The following is an 18,319-nucleotide window of genomic DNA, read 5'->3' as shown; positions in this document are numbered from 1 at the left end:
CTCCTCCCCTCGCCTCCCTCCCTCGGTCCCCCCCCTCCCTCCCTCCCCGCCCCCGCCAGCATTTAGCCTGCGCCATTCCTGCTCCGGGGCAGCGCGCGCTAGGACGGGGAGGGGTCCAGACCCCCTTGGGGACAGATGCAAGCGGGCAGGCGGGGTGCTGCAGGGGGGGGCTCGACGTTCCGGCTTCTGTCTTAGCGGCCGGGAGGCGTCGCCCCCTCCCTCCCCCCCCCCGCCCTGGGCACCCTGCCTCTCAGCCTCCCAGGCGTTCTGACGTGTGCAGCCGGGGTTGGGGGGGGGGAGGTGGAGGAGGGGAGGGGTTGGGTGGGGTGGGTGAGGGCCAGCCGGCGCCTTTAGGTGGGTGGGTGGGTGGGTGGGGGTGCCGAGAGGGCAGGAGAGCGGCAAGCAGAGCCCAGCCAGAGTGTGTGTGTGGGGGGGGGGTCCCGCCTGCCATCCGGACGGTGCCCTCTTGTTGCCTGCCCGTCTCCGTCTCGCCTCCCCCCCTCCCTCTTTTGTGTCTGGCGCTTGGACCTTCAGCGGCCAGGTAGGAGGCAGCTGGAGGTGGGGGGGGGGGGCGAGGGCTGGAGGGAGCCTGGGAGGGTCTTTTCATTCCAGCCGAAGATTGTGAACCTCAAAGAGAGGGAGGGAGGGTGGGGCGATGGGAGGGGGGCGGGTGGGTTAGTGGGGGAGAAAGACGGAGGGAGAGAGGGGCAAAGAGGGAGAGGAGAAGGAGGGAGGGAGGGAGAGTAAAAGAGGGGGAGAGGGAAAAGAAAAGAGAGGGAGAAGGAAGAGACGGAGGGGAAAAAAGAGAGGGAAAGGGGGAGAGGGAGAAGGAGAGAAGGAAGAAACGGAGGGGAAAAAAGAGAGGGAGAGGAGGAGAAGGAGGGAGGGAGGGGGAGTAAAAGAGGGGGGAGAAAGAGGGGGAGAGGGAAAGGGGGAGAGGGAGAAGGAGAGAAGGAAGAGACGGAGGGGAAAAAGAGAGGGAGAAGGAGAGAAGGAAGAAACGGAGGGAGATCGCAGCAGCCGGCAGTGACCAGCGCTGCTGAATCCGGAGAAGCTCCGATTTGGATCCCTCCTTATTCGGTTTTCCTTTCCTCCCCCCCCCCCCACTAGGCTTGTCCTCCAGCTCCTCCCCGCCTCCACATCAGGAGCCAAACCAGGTTCGGGAACCGGTTTGCGCCAAACGAGGGTGACACCGTCTCGGGAAAGATGGGGCTTCGCGGAGGCGCCGGATCTGCCGCCGGAGGGGCTCCTCCCGCGCTCCACTGACCGGGACCGAGAAGGTGGAGACCCTCCCCACCCGCCCACCCACCCACCCACCCACCCACCAACTCTGCCCCTCCGGACCGAAGCTGAGCGATTGGCAGGAGACGGATCTCCTCTCCGAGATCCCCGGTGTGTGTGTGTGGGGGAGCTTATTCCGGGAGGCCTCGGGGGTGCCTGAGTAGGTCCTCCGAGCTGGGGGGGGGTCTCCTCAAAGCAGAGCTGGGGAGTCGGGGCAAGAAGAGTGCCGCTGAGAACCAGGGTTAACACCTGGGGGAAAAAAAACACAACCCTCCGTCTATTTCTCAGCAGAAGGAAAGGAAGAGAGGTCGCTGCTGGGGGCCCCTCCTTACACCCCCCCCAAAAGAAAAGCTGCTGCAGAAGATCCAGGCACCTGTTTTGTGGTATCCTGAGCCTCGTTGCTCCAACTGCCTTTCTGGAATGATGGACTTTGGGGTTTCTGTGTTCTGCTCCGCTAAATTCTTCCTTTCTGCTTGAAACTGACCGGACCTGGAAAACTCACCACTGGCTGGTTCTCTAACCGGAGGCATCTTGGCCTTCCCTGCCCAAGGAACCCTCTTGCCCAGTTTTCTGCTTGCTTCCTCGCTTCACACAGCGCCGATTCGCCATAGGCTGGAGCTGCAGTTTGGGCGCTAGGAGAGGAGAGCCCTTCCACATCCTCCGAGAAACGGGGTGCTACTCTTGAGCCGCCCTGGGGCACCCCAAAGTGCTGAGACGCCTGCCAGCCACCCATGCCTGGCCCGCAGAAGTTGGCACCATGGCACGGCCTGCTCCAGGAGCGCTGCTCTTTGCCAACGGCTTGGGCTTCCCTCCCAGTAACCTGGCCCGGGTCGTGGTGTGGGAATGGTTGAACGAGTACAGCCGGTGGAGGCCCTACACGGCGGCCGTCTGTCACCACATTGAGAACATCCTGAAAGAAGATGCTCGGGGCAGCGTGGTACTTGGGCAGGTGGATGCTCAGCTGTCTCCGTACATTATAGATTTACAGTCCATGCATCAATTCCGGCAGGATACAGGTAAGCCTCGCCAACCCCCGTCACGGTAAATGTTGCATGGAAGGAAAAAAAAACCTTCCCTTAATCGTAACTGAAATTATGGATATGCGGGGTTTAGTCGAGGGAGAGGTGTGGGAAAACCCTTCGGGCTGAAAAACAGGACAGATGGGAGAAAACAACCCTGACGTGCTAGGTTTCTAGCTGGGAAGCATCCCTGTCGTGCTAGTTTTCCACCTGCGGGGAATGGGAAACAGGAAGAAGAGCCTTTGAATCACGGTTTCTCCAGTCTTGGGTCCCTTTCGGTGACAGCAAATGCCGGCTGCTTCTCCCCTTGGCTAAAATTCTGGGGAGTTCCAGACATTCAGCAAGATTCAGACAGAGGCTGAGTGATTTAAACAATCTATTGTAGTTTGCAGGGGTTGGTTTTAGAAAAAGCTGTTTACTCCACAATTCTGAACAATGTAGGAGCCGGGGCAAAGATTTGGGCACAGCGAATAGAATAGAATAGAATAGAATAGAATAGAATAGAATAGAATAGAATAGAATAGAATAGAATAGAATAGAATAGAATAGAATAGAATAGAATAGAATAAGAATAAAAATAAGGAATAGAATAGAATAGAATAGAACAGTTGTATTGTCATTGTGTTACAACAAAATTAAGTTTCTTAATGACCTGGGAAGACATGGAGCTGTTGGGTCCTGAAGAAGCTGAGATGTATTTTTTCCCCCCATGCAAATCTCCATCTTTTAAGTTGACGCCAGACTGTGGTCCTTGCAGAAGAGTGCTGCTCACAGTAGCTAGAAGGGCGGTGTGATCATAACAAAGCTACTAGCAGTAGCAACAAAGACCTTTTAAGATTGAAAATACGAGGCTTACGCCCAGTAGATCTTTGGATGTTTTAAGGTCTGATTTGGTACTCAGGGGTGAGCAGAAAACGCAGACGCCTCCCGGATGCTTCGGTGTTTCGCCATATAAGCATAATTATAAAGAGAAAAAAATACTAATCCGGGTTTATTGAGTTAATAAACTCTCAATACACTCAACACTCGTGGTGCAAAGAAGAGGGGTAGGATTGGAGTTAAGACAGTGTCCTGGAAGGCCCCCCTCCCCAATCCCACCCGTCTTCTTTGCACCACCACAATGATGGAGCATTGCAGGCCGATAGCCAGTTATGCCACCCTACACACATGGAAAGCAACGGGTGACTAATTGACGTCAATAGGACAAACCCTTCCCCCCCCCTCTGCAGTTTAAACAACCGTGTAGAATTTTGCCAGCTCTGAACTGGAGTGGCGCGTGCGGATTTTGGCGTTCTTTCCTCCTGTGTGGAGCTGCGTTGCCCAAGATGTGGTCGTCAAAAGGTTTTTAAAAAAAGAAAAACAGGTTGTTTTTTCAAAACAAAACAATGCCTCTTTGCCTGGACCGATGGTAGCGTGAGCTCCTGCGGATGAAAAGCCAAGCCTTCTTCCCCCAATTTGGGGGCGCCCTGATAGATTTGTGCATAGAGGGGGGGGGGAAATCTTAGGGAAACCTCAGCACATCAGTCTGATACCCCCTAGAATCCTTTGTCTGAAATGATATAGGGTTTTTTGCCTGAGCAGGGGCTGGACTAGAAGACCTCCAAGGTCCCTTCCAATTCTATTCTATTCTATTCTATTCTATTCTATTCTATTCTATTCTATTCTATTCTATTCTATTCTATTCTATTCTATTCTATTTCTGTTCTATTTCTGTTCTATTATTTGTTATTCTATTCTATTCTATATTCTGTTCTATTCTATTTTTTTCTATTTTCTATTTTTTTCTATTTTCTATTTCTCTTCTGCTTTGGTACAATAGACAGTGGGGTGTAGTTCTGGAGTGGAAAATAAATCACTGAAGAACAAGCTTCTAGATCTCATGAGGGCAGGGAGTGAATGGCTGGGTTGCACCTGGATTAAAGCAACAGGAATCACGGTTTCATAGCGTCTCTCTGGCCCTGTTTCGGCTCTGCAGCTTCTCAGTCTGGAAAAAAAAAATACAGAACTAGAGAAGATGTAGGGATGGAAATGGAGCGGTAAAGACCGGAGTGCCTCTGTGAACACGCAGAGTGCTTTCTCCTTCCAGTTTGCAGAGGTAGGGGATGAAGATAAAACGTTTGAGACAGAGTCGAGGTGTGGCCTCCTCGGATATCTGCAGAGCTTAAGCCCAAAATTTCCTCTGCTAAGCAAGACCGTCATTAAGTGAGCGTTGCCTCACTTTGCGACTTTTCTTGCCACAGTTGTTAAGTGAATCACTGCAGTTAAGTTAGTAGCACAGTCGCTAAGCGAATCCGGCTTCCCCCATGGACTCTGCTTGTCAGAAGGTCGCCAAAGGGGATCACGTGACCCCGGGATCGCTGCGACCGTCATAAATATGAATCAGTTGCCAAGCGTCTGATTTTTTTTTAATCCCATGACCCTGGGGATGCCGCAACGGTCGCAAGTGCAAAAAAGGGTCCTAAGTCACTTTTTTTTCAGCGTCGTCGTAACTTCGAACGGTGACTAAGCGAAGTCGACCGTTGTGTACTGCGTTAAAGAAATCAAATCGAAACCCATGAACGTCTCCATGAACTTTCCCGAGGGGCCAGTTGTTATTTTCTTTCTTCTCAGCTTTGACTACCTTGCAGGGCTGTTGTTCCGAGGGTCCAACGAAAAGCATTTGTCGGGTGGGGGAAATACAGGCACTCCTCGACATACGCCCGCAATTGAGCCCCAAATTTCTCTTGCCATGCGAGACTTTTGTTGAGTGGGTTTTGTCCCCATTTTATGACCTTCTTTGCCACCGTGGTTAAGTGGAATCCCTGTGGTTGTTCGGTTACTGACACGGTTGTTAAGCGAATCCGGCTACCCCCATTGGCTTTGCTTGTCCAAAGGTTGCAAAAAGAGATCCCATAAGCCCAGGATACTGCAACCATCATAAGTGCAAGCCACTTGCCGAGCCTCCAGATTTGGACCATGGGACCACCGGGATGCTGAAAAGGTCGTAAGTGTGAAGGCAGATCCTAAGCTCCTTCTTCTCGACGGCTTGGTCATTTCAAACAGTCATTAAACGAACTGTTGCATGTGGAGGACTATCTGCATATATTGCTTTTAGGCTTCTGGGTAAAAGATTTGGAGGCCACCAACTGCAAATTGTATTTGTTTCTGGGTTTTTTTTCCCCCTTCTCCGCTAAATCCATGCAGGGATCTTGTTTACTTTCATCTTTGGGGTGAAAAACAGCTGAAAGCTGTTTATTATTTATTTATTATTATTAAATTTTTATACCGCCCTTCTCCCGAAGGACTCAGGGCAGTCGGTGTACAGGGCAATAAATATCAAAATGTAAATACAAAAGTTAAAAAAGAGATTAAAAAGAATTAAATAATTATGCCCAAGAATACAATACTAAAAATGTGTTAAAACTTATTTAAATCCAACCCCAAACCCATCTTTACCTAAGCTCAAACAGGGGTGTGTGTGTGTGTGTGTGTGTATTTGTGTGTTTGTGTTTTCAATGAAAGAGAGTTGATTATTGTGAATAGAATTGTTACCTGCCAGCCTTTAAACCTTCATGCCTGGCTGACTTTGAACATCCTTATTTAAAGCACCTTATTTAAAAACAACACAACCAGACAATTGTTCCAGCTGACTTGACAGACGGCAGACAAACCTATATTTTTTTTTCCTAGTGGATTGGACTACGTTGCCCATCATTCTTTGCGCTGAGCATCAGGGCCTGCACAGGGATGAGGTCGAAAAAATAAAAAAATAAAAATAACAGCCAAAAGGGTATCTTCCTTTTTAACACGACACCCTTCAAAATACAGTCTTCGACTTACTGCAGCTGCTTTATTTATTTACTTATTTATTATTTATTAATTTAATTTGTATACCGCCCTTCTCCCGAAGGACTCAGGGCGGTGAACAGCGACCGTTCAAAGTTACGATGCCAGTAGGGGGTGAAAAAAGGGTGGACTTACGGCCATTTTTCACACTTACGACCGTTGCGGCATCCCCGTGGTCACGTGATCCGAATTCAAACGCTTGGCAACCAACTCCTATTTATGACGGTCGCACTGTCCCGGGGTGACGTCCCCTTTTGCGACCTTCTGACCAGCAAAATCAAAGGGGAACCCAGATCCACTTAGCAACCAGGTTACTAACTTAACAACCGCAGCGATCCTCTTAACAACGGAGGCCCCAAAAAAAAAGTGGTGGTAAAACAGGGCCAAACTCCTTTGTTGATGAGATGTTCGCTTTGTCTCTTTTGGCCCAAAACGCATGGTGATATTTTTTTTTTTTCTGGCCGGCTTGAAGGTAGCCATCGTTGTCTCTCACCTTCGGCCTGGTGGGAATTTGATAAACCCAGGTCTAAAAAAATCCCTTTCTCCATCTTTTCCCCAGACTTTGCAAACCTCCAATTTCGGTCTTGACCTGGGGTTTTCCGTTGGGCAGATAGGATGCGTGCCAACCTGATGGATCAACAGCATCCTTCCAGTTGGGCAGGCGTTGCACCCACTCGGCCTGACTTGAAGAAAATAGAGCTGTGTTTATTCCCAGGAGGGTGCGGTGTGTGTGTGTGTGTGTGTGTGTGTGTGTGTGTCACACTAATTCTCCCTTAGTGATGAAGGTCCCACTGGAAAACAACAAAAAAACATCTCTTGTCTAGTTCCCTTGTGACTCCTAGGGGTCCCTGAATTAGACTCGCTCATCAACAACAGCTTCCCTACAGTGGTCGCCTGGCCCCCTTCCCCTAAGTGTGTGTGTGTGTTTGTGTCTCTCTCTGTGTGTGCAGCGATATCCCTCTGCAGAAAGCACAATGTTTTCAAAACATCCAGGATGCAGCATCTCGCACTAAGCTTTGGAGAGGGGTTGGTGGTTCTGATTTCATCAGCCACCTGCTTTGCCAAAAAAAACCCCACAACAACATCTGTAACTCCAAAGAGAAGAATTGATTTGCAACAATTATCCTAGAGGGAGTTCACACGTTGGGTTTAACAAGAGAGACAAACAAAGATTTTCTTTCTTTCTTTCTTTCTTTCTTTCTTTCTTTCTTTCTTTCTTTCTTTCTTTCTTTCTCTCTCTCTCTCTCTCTCTCTCTCTCTCTCTCTCTCTTTCTTTCTTTCTTTCTTTCTTTCTTTTTCTTGTGTTGCTTTTTTTAAAGAAATGCCTTCCGATCATCTTTACAGAAGTTATATAACTTCAGGTAGTCCTTGTGTTACAGTCACGACTGCCTTGCTTAGCGACAGAAATTCTGGTCCCACTTTGTGGTAGTAAGTCAAGGACTAGTAGTAAAACATTTTTGAATATCTTGGCAAGTAAGAACGAAAGTGTCATGCTCATTAAAAAAAACAACAACTAAGCCAAGAGTGTTTATTCATTCTTAAACGTTGCATCCATCCTGTATTTTCATTGTTAAAAATAATCCCAGTATGGATTTTGTGTGCGATGACTGGATGTAGACTTCAGGAGAAATATTTTAAGATCTTCGTTCTTTAAAATACTTCCAGTGTAACGGGTGGTAATCGAGTACTAACAGTTTTCATTTAACCGCGCTGTAAAAACAAGACTTATGTTCTAAAACAGAAGCATATAATCCCTCTTTTGTTTGATTCAGGGTAGTATAAAATTTATATACATTAGAGAATTATCACAAAGGGGGGAAAAAATCAGAACAATCCCAAGGAGTGATGGGTGTTGCTTAAGTAGTTCATACTAAAAAAAAAAGGTGACAAATATTGTCTTCAGAAATTGTGGGCGCTCCATCACGGGAGGTGTTTAAGAAGAGACTAAACAGTCACTTGTCTGGGATGGTATCGGTTCTTCTGCTTGAGTAGGGGGCTGGACTAGAAGACCTCCGAGGTCCCTTCCAGCTCTATTCCATTCTAATATATGCAAAACCTTCCATATAATAGCCTGGAATTTAAAATGCAAGAATGTTTACAGCTTAAAATCTTCTTTCTTCCTTTGATGACTATTTTGTTTAAGATAAGAGGATAATCCTTACCTGGCTATTAAAACCTTTGATCTGCTCCACCGACACACACACACACACACACACACACACACACACACACACACACACACACAGACACACACACAGGGTGTCTCCTGTCTTTCTAATTGCTACTTTCTTATAATTATTATCCTTTGAAATAATAATAAAAAAAGTCACCCTCATTTGTTCTGTAGCAAACCTGTCATGTACTGTAATACTGGAGCTTTGAAACTGGCAATCTTTCAAGGGAAAAAAAAGAAAGAAAGAAATGGCTTTCAAAAGAAAAGGCTGGGAGAGCGAGGATCCAGCTGCAAAGTAGGACTGGACGTGCTGATTTGATGCAGTGGGCTGGTGGGTTCAACAGAAAGGGAGATTTCTCAGTATAGAAAACAATTGTTTGTTTTTATTGATTTATTGATCACTTTTTAGAACTGTCCATCTCTGGGATGGGATGAAATAGGAATAGGAATAGGAATAGGAATAGAATAGAATAGAATAGAATAGAATAGAATAGAATAGAATAGAATAGAATAGAATAGAATAGAATAGAGTAGAGTAGAGTAGAGTAGAGTAGGGTAGGGTAGGGTAGAATAGAATAGAATAGAATAGAATAGAATAATAGAATAGAATAGAATAGAATAGAATAGAATAGAATAGAATAGAATAGAATAATAGAATAGAATAATAGAATAGAATAGAAGTAGAGTAGAGTAGAATAGAATAGAATAGAATAGAATAGAATAGAATAATAGAATAGAATAGAAGTAGAGTAGAGTAGAGCAGAGTAGAGTAGAATAAAGTAGAATAGAATAGAATAGAATAGAATAGAATAGAATAGAATAGAATAGAATAGAATAGAATAGAATAGAATAGAATAGAATAGAATAGAATAGAATAGAATATTATTTATTGGCCAAGTGTGATTGGACACACAAGAGGGACTTTTAGTAGTGTATAATAAAACATTTAAACTTCAAAGCAGTATATAAAAGTTAAAAGTCTAAAAAGAGACAAGCAAAGAACTAAGGAGAAATTTATTGGCAATGAGAATAACTAATCAGTGGAACAACTTGCCTCCAGAAGTTGTGGATGCTCCAACATGGGGGTTTTCAAGAAGAGACTGGGCAACCATTTGTCTGAAATGATATAAGGTCTCCTGCTTGACTTCCTGGAGCTTTATTTATTTACCTAGTAACTTACTATACTTGATTTACTGGCCTTTTTTTTGCTTAAACAGCATTTGTTTCCACCCTGCATTGTTTGAAAATCTGGCTGCAAGTTTTCAAGAACATTCATCTTTGACCTCAGTGTGATTTTACACACCAACCTAAAGCCATGGTTTCTAAAATAAGCTTTCGGGGGCTGGATTCTCATTAATTTAAGCCGGACCCCATGGTTTACACAGTGCTGTTTATTTTATTTAGTCCTGGACCAACTCAAAAGTAAATCCAAGGATAAAATTTATGTATATATAAAACATGCTATTTCCAAATAGCGAATAGCGAAAGTAAACAACTGTGATGCACACAATAATGGCTGGAGCTATATATAAAAAAGCCAAACCAGTGAGCTGAGCATTGGACAGCCAGCCAGCTTCCAACAAACCAAAGTCAAGGGAGGTAGCCCGATTGCCTTAAGGACGGCTTGATTCACTTAACAATTGCAAGGATTTACTTAACAGTGAGATCATAACATTGGGCAGCGCTCCCTTAACCGCCATCTTGGTTCGCCACAGAAATTCTGGTCCCGATTGGTCGCTGTCAATCCAGGATCTCCTGCTTAAGAGATGAGAGTCAGAATCCTGCTCGGGATCTTGAGGACATCTGGGAAGCAGTATCATTTCCAAAAACAAACTTCCAACACCATATTTTAGCTCGCCCCAGTTTTTTCCCTTCCCGGACTGCGTTCACACCAGACTTAGCCTTCGCACTAAGCTTGGCAAGTGTGAATCTTGGCTTGGTTTTCTCTGTTTTAGGGGTGTGGTGGAAAATCAGCTTAGATTTTGATTTTGGGCCTGATGCAAAGGGGCCGGTTTGGGAATCCGGTTCCTGTAATGGAAATGGCCATGGTTATCCTTCCAGTGGGATCTGTGCAGGAAGGTGGGAAGGAAGGAGGATCCAGTCCCCTTCTGCTTTCCTGAGGCCGCCCGCCAGCTCTTGTGATCTGGTGCACGGAGGCTTCCAGCAACCTCCCAAATGCTGCATTTCTCCCTGAGCCAAGACTGCAGGAGCTGTTGGCATGCTTGCCTGGTGCTTGGATGAGATTCCTGGGTCACCCAAGCAGGTGGCCAAGGGCTTTGTCGTAACTGGAGGAACTTCTCTATCTTCTTCTGAGCTGAAGCCAGCGAGAGAGGGAAAGAGGGAGAGGGGGAGAGGGGAGGAGGGGGGAAGGAAGGAAACAAAGAGGGGAAAAAGAAAGGAAGGGAGAAGGAAGGGAGAAAAACAAAGAAGGAAGAAAGAAAAAGACAAAGGAAGGAAGGAAGAAAGAAAAAGAAAGAAAGAAAGAAAGAAGGAAGGAAGGAAGGAAGGAAGGAAGGAAGGAAGGAAGGAAGGAAGGAAGGAAGGAAGGAAGGAAGGAAGGAAGGAAGGCCACTGGACTTTTTGTTTTTCCTGGAAGATGTTTTGTCTCTCATCCAAGAAATCATTCTCCTGACTTAAGCTTCCTGGAGGAGATGCAAAACGTCTTCTTCCTGGAGGAGATGCAAAACGTCTTCAAAGAAAAACAAAGTCCAGGTGCCTTTTGGGGGGAAAAAAAGCCCCTTTGGGACAACCATGACCTGGAGGACGGAGCATCCCCGTGGACAGATTGCTCCTTTGTTTTTGTTTTTCTTGAGACCATTTTGGTGGACTCATACCGAGCCGAGGCTACCTTAAGCTCTTTCACAGCTATTCGACTCAACTTAAAAGTTCCTGTCAAGAGCAGGAAATTGGGAATCCAGGCAGTTCAAATGAATACAGGTTTCTGGCACGCTAACAGTCTCCGCAAGATCCTGAACTACCAATGGTCGAAGCAAAATGGCAGTAGATAAGAGTCAAGGAGGGCTGGACTTAGGCCTCCTCTGGGCACGCAGGTGCTCGAGACTTATGACACGCTCTCCCCCTCCCTCCCTCGGGCTCAGGCTGGTCACCTCCTACAATACGGTTGTGACCCATCAAGAGTAGCCATGCTTCCTTTCTCCGATGGATGCAATGACCTTTGCATCAAGCAGTGATCCCTGGGTTTTTTCCGGCAGACAGTTCACGCCCCGTCACTCAGCTTGTGTAGACAAGCATCTCTTATATAATTGCTTGCAACAGAGCCCTCGTATCCGCTCTGCCCAATTCGGGTTGAAACGCTGCAGTCGGACAGAGACCTCTCCAGCCTTTGCACGGAAAGAGGAGGAGGAGGAGGTTGAATGAGGCAATCTCAGATTGTTCCCAGCTGTCCGCTTCCCTAGGCCTTCTTCCTCCCGAGAAGGAAAGGCGCTGATTCAGCGAAAAGCAGGTGTCTAATTCAATCTTCTCCTTTCTGCTGCATTGCTTAGAAGGCAGTTGATTAATAGCCATGATTACAGCAATTAACCAGGCTGGACAAACAAAGATGAGGAGAAGAAGAAGAAAACAAAATAACACCAAGTGGTGTTTGCATGTGGAAATCTTCCTTCCTGGGTTGCGTAAAGGACCAACAATGGCACCGGGCGGGGAAAGGGACAGTTGTGCGATAAGATCAAAATTGTCCCAGTCCTAAAGGATGGGATAGAATTCTCTGAGCCAGTTGCTAATGCTGAGCGTTTGCAATGGCGTGTGAGAAAGACCTTGGGGGACTGGACAAAGAGAAGGGGATGGACAGATAAGAGACTGCTTAGCCTCCCCCCCCCCGTGCTGGATAATGGGAGGGACAAAAGCTTCAGAAGGGACCCTTCAACTCCTCACAACTGGGATGTGACATGAATGTTGGTCTCCAGCTTCGTTGTCCGCCTGGTGTTTGAACCTGGCAGTTGGATTAATTCAGGAAATCGCCGCTGGGTTATGCAAAAATTTAGCCCGGGAGGTTAACAGCAAGCAGGCCCGTGGCCAACGGAGGGGCGTGGATCACTGTAATTGATGAATTGATGGATTTCATGACATCAAGTCATTGTTGATGCTCAGCAACCAGGGATAGATTTTTCCGTGATGATCTGGCCTGGAGCCCATCTTTGAGTCCTTCCAACCAGCAATGGATCAATTAGATAATTGATTCCTCTAATTCAGAGTTTCCCGACCTGTCCGGCTTTGTGGACCGGCGGGACAGGACGGGGGAGGGGGAGAAGGGATGGTTCCGCACGAGTGGCGGGCCAGCGCACGGATACATGTGCACCCACTGTTTGCACAAGTGAGGATGCGCATGTGTGCAGGCACTCCCCCTCCGTTTCTGTGGCCCGCTTCCGAATGGCTCAACTTGAGGACCCCCTGCTCTAATTGATTCAGCCCAGCTCTCCAGGTTTTCCCAACAGGATTTTGTTCTCGTCTCTCCTGGAATTGTCAAGAAGGTCACAGTTTTATCATCCCCGCCTCCAAATATCAAAAGAATAAATAAATAAAAAAAGCAGAAGCCGTTTTGGAAAGTCAGCATCTGGCTGACAATACTTGTTTTGCTGAGCTACTAATTTAATAAATAGCCCAAAACTGTCTGAGAGGAGGAAGAGTCCATGATTAAGAAGTAGCTAGGAAATTATGATGGGATGCATTTGGGGAACGCCCAGAGTCATCAACCACATTCTAATTTTGCGGGTTGTGGAAGTTCAAGCAAATCGGTTTTGTGGTCCATGGTGTCGTGTGAAATAGCTGCAAGGAAACAGTCAGAAATTCGATCACGTGACGCGGGGACGCTGCAACCGTCGCAAGTACGTGCCAGTTGCCAAGTGTTTGAATTTTGATCACGTGACCGTGGGGAGGCTGCAATGGTCCTATGGGTGAAAAATGGCCCCGGGTCCCTTTTTTTTCCCCCAGGGCTGTCGTAACTCCAGACGGTGACTAAACGAACGATTGTAAGGCGAGCGCTACCTGTAAATGAAAACCCTCTGTTTGCTTTTGATCTTGAGGTTTTGTCTTCAGCTAAAATGTATGCACACGAAATATCTGTGGGGAAGGTGCGCTGTGGAGATTTTCTGTCTAGGGCAGTTTTCAAAATGCTCGGAGACACGGTTGAAATCAGCAGGGAGAATACGACATTAAAAATCCAAGGGGTGACCAGATCGTTAACGAAGTTTTTCTGCTGATTTCTTGATGAAAGGAGGTCCCGTTAAAAATCCCAATCAGAGGACAGCATATAGACTATTATGCAGAAAGCCATTTTCATTACCTCCAAAACGCCGAGAGCCTCACGGCTTTAACTAATTACAATTAAAGAAGGAGGGAGAGCAAGCCAGATCTGAACATTTAATCAGGTTTGGTTCAAGCTGCATTCTTGCATTTTAGGTCAGATGGCACAATCGAGAGAGAAAGAAAAAAATAATAATAATAATGCAAAATTGCCTTCCCTTCCCTCCCCTTCCCTTCCTCTGCCCTTCCCTTCCCTTCACAAAGCCAATTCCGAGAGAGGGACAGCAGTGTTTCCTCTCCTCATCCGTGTAACTACACAGTGGTAGTATTTTAATTGAAAACAGGGCAATTAAATGCCGTTGCTTCTCTTAATGATCTGTGGCCATAAACAAGAAGGCTAAATTAAGCCACTAAGAAACAGGATCTGCAAATGCCTGCTTGGGCGTAAAGAGTGACCTCAGCGCTGCAGATTTTAAAAGATAAATTTAAAACAACCCGATCCTCTTTTTATTTTCTTCCAAATTATAACCACAACGAGAAGAAGAGGGCGTCTCCCGTGTGCAACGAACAGGTCCCTTCAGCGATGCTCAGCTAAAAACCAAGTTATGACCATATAGGGATAGGAATGGCTGTAGGAATTTAGCTGAGCATCGTACACTTGTAGGGCCCGATTCAAGAAAGAACAGCCACTCTTCCTTTAGGTGGAAACCAGGAAAGTTGGAGAGGATTGTACAGTGCAAAGTGTGTGTGTGTGTGTGTGTGTTGGGGGGGGTGGTTTGGCCCCGAGCTTTCGGCCAAACTTTTCACTACTGTATGTGCAAGAACCCCCTTTCCCCCCCCCCCACCCACAATTCTACCCATGGAGAATCTGGCTGGATTTTTTTTTTCTCCCTCAGAACAAAACGTCAGCCCCAATTTCAGAGCAGGAAAAAAAAAAGAAAGGCAGTCCTCAACTTTCAACAGTTCATTTACTGACCGTTCCAAGTTACAACAGCACCGGGGGAGGGGAAAGTGACTTAGGACTATTTTTTTCCCCCAGGCTTACAACCGTGGCGGCACGCCCTGTGGTTAGGTGATCCAAATTTGGAGGCTCAGCCGCTGGTTCCTATTTATGACGGTGGCAGTCGGCCGGGGTCACGTGATTTCCCCCCCCCATCTTTTGCGTCCTTCTGACACGCAAAGTCAAGGGGGGGGGGGCGGAAGCCTGGTTCACTTAACTCCACCCCCCGCAACGATTCACTTAACGAGCCTGGCGAGAAAAGTTGCGAAATGGGGCAACGCTCAACTCGTCACCAATGCTCCGCTGAGCCACGTACATTTGGGGCTGGAACGGTGGTCGTAACCTCGAGGACCACCCGGGCTCTGACTAGAGCTAGGGCTTAGACGTCTTGATCAGTGGGACCCCATTAAATGGGGGACAAATGTTGTTGCGGTCCATTTCAGAGAGTCCATCCCAGTGGCCGCGAATGCAGGACGACCACCCACCCACACCCACACGCTCCAAATTTCAATGCTTTACATGAGAGCTTTATCGTACCACCTTCCCTCTCTCTCTCTCTCTCTCTCTCTCTCTCTCTCCCTCCATCCCTTGCAGCCTAGATTCAGCCCCCCCCTTCTTGATAGCATCTCTCTCCACCCACCCCAGGGATCTTGCTGCTACAGAGGGCTGCTGCAAGCTGAAGCCGCAGGCCGCTTGCCAAACCATGCTGGCTGAAAGCAAACTCCACGAAAACTGCTGGCGTACTGCTGTTTGGTTTTTATGAGCCCCTGGGGAGAGATGCATAGTTAACGTAACACTTCAAACACAATTATTGATTGCATGCATGGACTGTGGCGGTGGGCTGCATGAGCACACCGAGGGAGGGAGAGAGGCAGAAAGTGGTTTATGTGTCTCTGTGTGTGTGTGTGTGCGCGTCATCTTCCTCAGTCAGCAGAGCGCATGCATCCCAAGTAACGGAGCCCTGGATTATCAGCTGCACCACGTCTTAAAAAAAAAAACACTCGCCCATCTTTCCTTATTTTTACAAATAAGCTGGCGAACTTATCCAACACGCTTGCCTCCTCCAATATTTTTTTTTGCCCCCACAACGACGACCCTGCGAGGTGGGTTGGGCGGAGAGAGAAGTCACCCAGTCAGCGTTCAAGGCGGGACTAGAACTCCCCGTCTCCTGTGGATTGGCCCAAAGTTAGCTAGCCAACTTTCATGGCTAAGGCGGGACTAGAACTCCCAGTCTCCCAGTTTCTATCCAGGCGCCCTAATCACCAGACCAAACTGGCTCTTTCAATTCCGTTGGTTTTTTTTTCCAAAAAAACCCCACTATGATAAGAAATCCCACATCGGGTGTTAAAACCCCCAGCTTTGCTAAGTCCTTCAGGTTCGGGGGCTCTTCAGGCAAAATCGGGTTTGCCCGCCCATCTTTTCATGTCTCCAAAGCACACTTGTCTGCCTGCCGTCTCCGGGCTCTTTCGGGGTGTCGCCACAACAAACATCCACAGTTCTGGGTATCTTTCCATCCAAGCCGGGCGCCTCCCTTTGTTGCAACCGCCTGGCCAGTTTGGAGCAGAGCTTGGTTAGTCACCGGACTTTGCCCTCTGGCCCCTCTGACCGGTCAGCCCAGCCATTGTTCTACCTTACAATGCCTTGTCAGGTAGAACTAGGCCAACTTTCCTGTGGACGTTTCCACACAGCCAATGAGGGAGGGTAGCCTTCTGCTCCGATGTTCTTGCTGATGTCACTTTCCGTTTTGTGCTCCTCAACCCTCAGCAAATCCCATCAGAGGTCACTGGGAGAGAAATTTTCCTTTCCTTTCCTTCCCTTCCCTTCCCTTCCCATTCCATTCCATTATTATTCCTTTCCTTTCCATTCCATTCTATTCCATTCCATTCCATTCCATTCCATTCCATTCCATTCCATTCCATTCCATTCTTATTCTATTCTATTCCATTCCATTCCATTCCATTCCATTCCATTCCTTTCCTTTCCATTCCATTCCATTCCATTCCATTTCATTCCATTCCATTCCATTATTATTCTATTCTATTCCATTCCATTCCATTCCATTCCATTCCATTCCATTCCTTTCCTTTCCTTTCCATTCCATTCCATTCCATTCCATTCTTATTCTATTCTATTCTATTCCATTCCATTCCATTCCATTCCATTCCATTCCTTTCCTTTCCATTCCATTCCATTCCATTCCATTCCATTCCATTCCATTATTATTCTATTCTATTCTATTCTATTCTATTCTATTCCATTCCATTCCATTCCATTCCATTCCATTCCATTCCATTCCTTTCCTTTCCTTTCCTTTCCTTTCCTTTCCTTTCCTTTCCTTCCCTCCCCTCCCCTCTCCTCTCCTCTCCTCTCCTCTCCTCTCCTCTCTTCTCCTCCCCTCTCATTTCCCTCCCTCCCTCCCTCTCTTCCACAATTTTTGCTCTGTGAACTTGAGAACATTCAAATGAAGATAAATCGATAAGGCTACGTACAGTTTTAGTTGGACAGACAGCCTTTGAAAAATAATGTGGTGCTCTTGATGTTTTCTGAGCTTGGTGGTTTGCTTGGAGGCGTTTCAGGACCCAACTTGGTAAAGTTATCAGAGAGAACCCCACACACCCCTTCGCCCTGAGGATGTTACCTAGTCGGGTCATGCAAGGTCTGGAAGCCAGCCACCAAGCTCAGAGCGCACCAAGGACTCTGCTGTTCTACCCTGAGCTAGAGATAATCTGTTGGGACCGTAACAGATCACGTAATAAACAAGAAAATCTGAGCATCTGGTTGTCTTGCCTTTCCTTCCTGCCAGACTCAAGGCAACTGTTTATACTTTCCATTTCCTGTGCTGTGTCAGTTCATCTCTTGGGGGGGGTCTCCTTCTGTTGCAGGGACAATGCGCCCCGTGCGGAGGAATTTTTACGATCCTTCTTCCGCTCCTGGCAAAGGGGTGGTGTGGGAGTGGGAAAACGACAACAATTCCTGGACCCCTTACGACATGGACATCTGCATCACCATCCAGAATGCCTACGAGAAGCAGCATCCGTGGCTCGACCTGTCCACCTTGGGGTTCTGCTACCTGATCTACTTCAACAGCATGTCGCAGGTGAACCGCCAGACCCAGAGAAAACGCCGCCTCCGCCGACGCATGGACTTAGCGTACCCGCTCATCATGGGCTCCATCCCTAAGTCTCAGTCCTGGCCGGTGGGGACGAATTCTGGACACCCGTGTTCGTGCCAGCAGTGCCTGTTGGTCAACAGCACCCGGGCGGCCTCAAATGCCATCTTGGCCTCCCAACGCCGGAAAATCTACTCGGGCAATAACGGGACGCTGGTGGTCCGGCAGAGCAATACTTTCAACGGGACGGCCTTATGGCCTTTGGGGGCCGTGCAAGCAGGAGGGATGGCCAGAATGGAGCCGTCCCGTCCCGCCAATGGGATGCAAGCTACCACCACCTTCTCCCGAAGCCAGAGCGCACCCAACAATACTCAAGTGCCGGGTCAAAATAACCTGAACCGGCCTGGGACACAGCGTGCAGCCATTCTAAGCAACAGAGCGTCCATTCCTCCCGGGTAAGTAGGGGTGAGATCTGCCCTGCCTCCGGGCATCGAGGTCAAATGGTAGACCGGGTGCTCCACCCAACACACACACACACACACACACAAAATAGGCAAAAAATTTTTTAAAAAAAGTCTTGGGCTACAAGGAATGCAGCTCCTAGTAATTGGCGTTTTGTATATATTTTCTGTGCCGTTTGGTAAGATTTCCCA

At 47.5% G+C, this 18,319-nt stretch overlaps 2 protein-coding genes across 3 annotated transcripts in view; both read left to right on the top strand.

Annotated features, from left to right (window-relative positions):
• Nucleotides 1-1,271, top strand: part of LOC308674397 (uncharacterized protein) — a gene marked incomplete at its 5' end in the record, with an annotated part of 4,087 nt that extends 2,816 nt beyond the window's left edge. The window contains one exon of the mRNA XM_081338822.1: nt 1,111-1,271. Coding sequence (XP_081194948.1) covers nt 1,111-1,190 — 80 coding nt within the window. The 3' untranslated portion in view covers nt 1,191-1,271. The remainder of the gene's footprint in view (nt 1-1,110) is intronic.
• Nucleotides 1,272-1,307: 36 nt separating this feature from the next.
• DTX1 (deltex E3 ubiquitin ligase 1) overlaps nt 1,308-18,319 on the top strand; it is a 29,076-nt gene continuing 12,064 nt past the window's right edge. The window contains exons 1-3 of one of the 2 annotated variants that reach the window (XM_081339243.1): nt 1,308-1,394; nt 1,570-2,297; nt 17,440-18,121. In XM_081339243.1, the coding sequence (XP_081195369.1) occupies nt 2,039-2,297; nt 17,440-18,121 (941 nt within the window). In that variant the 5' untranslated portion in view covers nt 1,308-1,394; nt 1,570-2,038. Of the gene's footprint in view, nt 2,298-17,439; nt 18,122-18,319 lie in introns of both variants that reach the window. The other variant, XM_081339242.1, reaches the window with a different exon arrangement.

This window comes from Vipera berus (assembly GCF_964194415.1).
Source record: "Vipera berus genome assembly, chromosome: 14".
NCBI classification, from domain to species: domain Eukaryota; kingdom Metazoa; phylum Chordata; class Lepidosauria; order Squamata; family Viperidae; genus Vipera; species Vipera berus.
The sequence above is the reverse complement of the archived record's forward strand: the minus strand, read 5'-3'. Positions and strand labels throughout refer to the sequence as shown.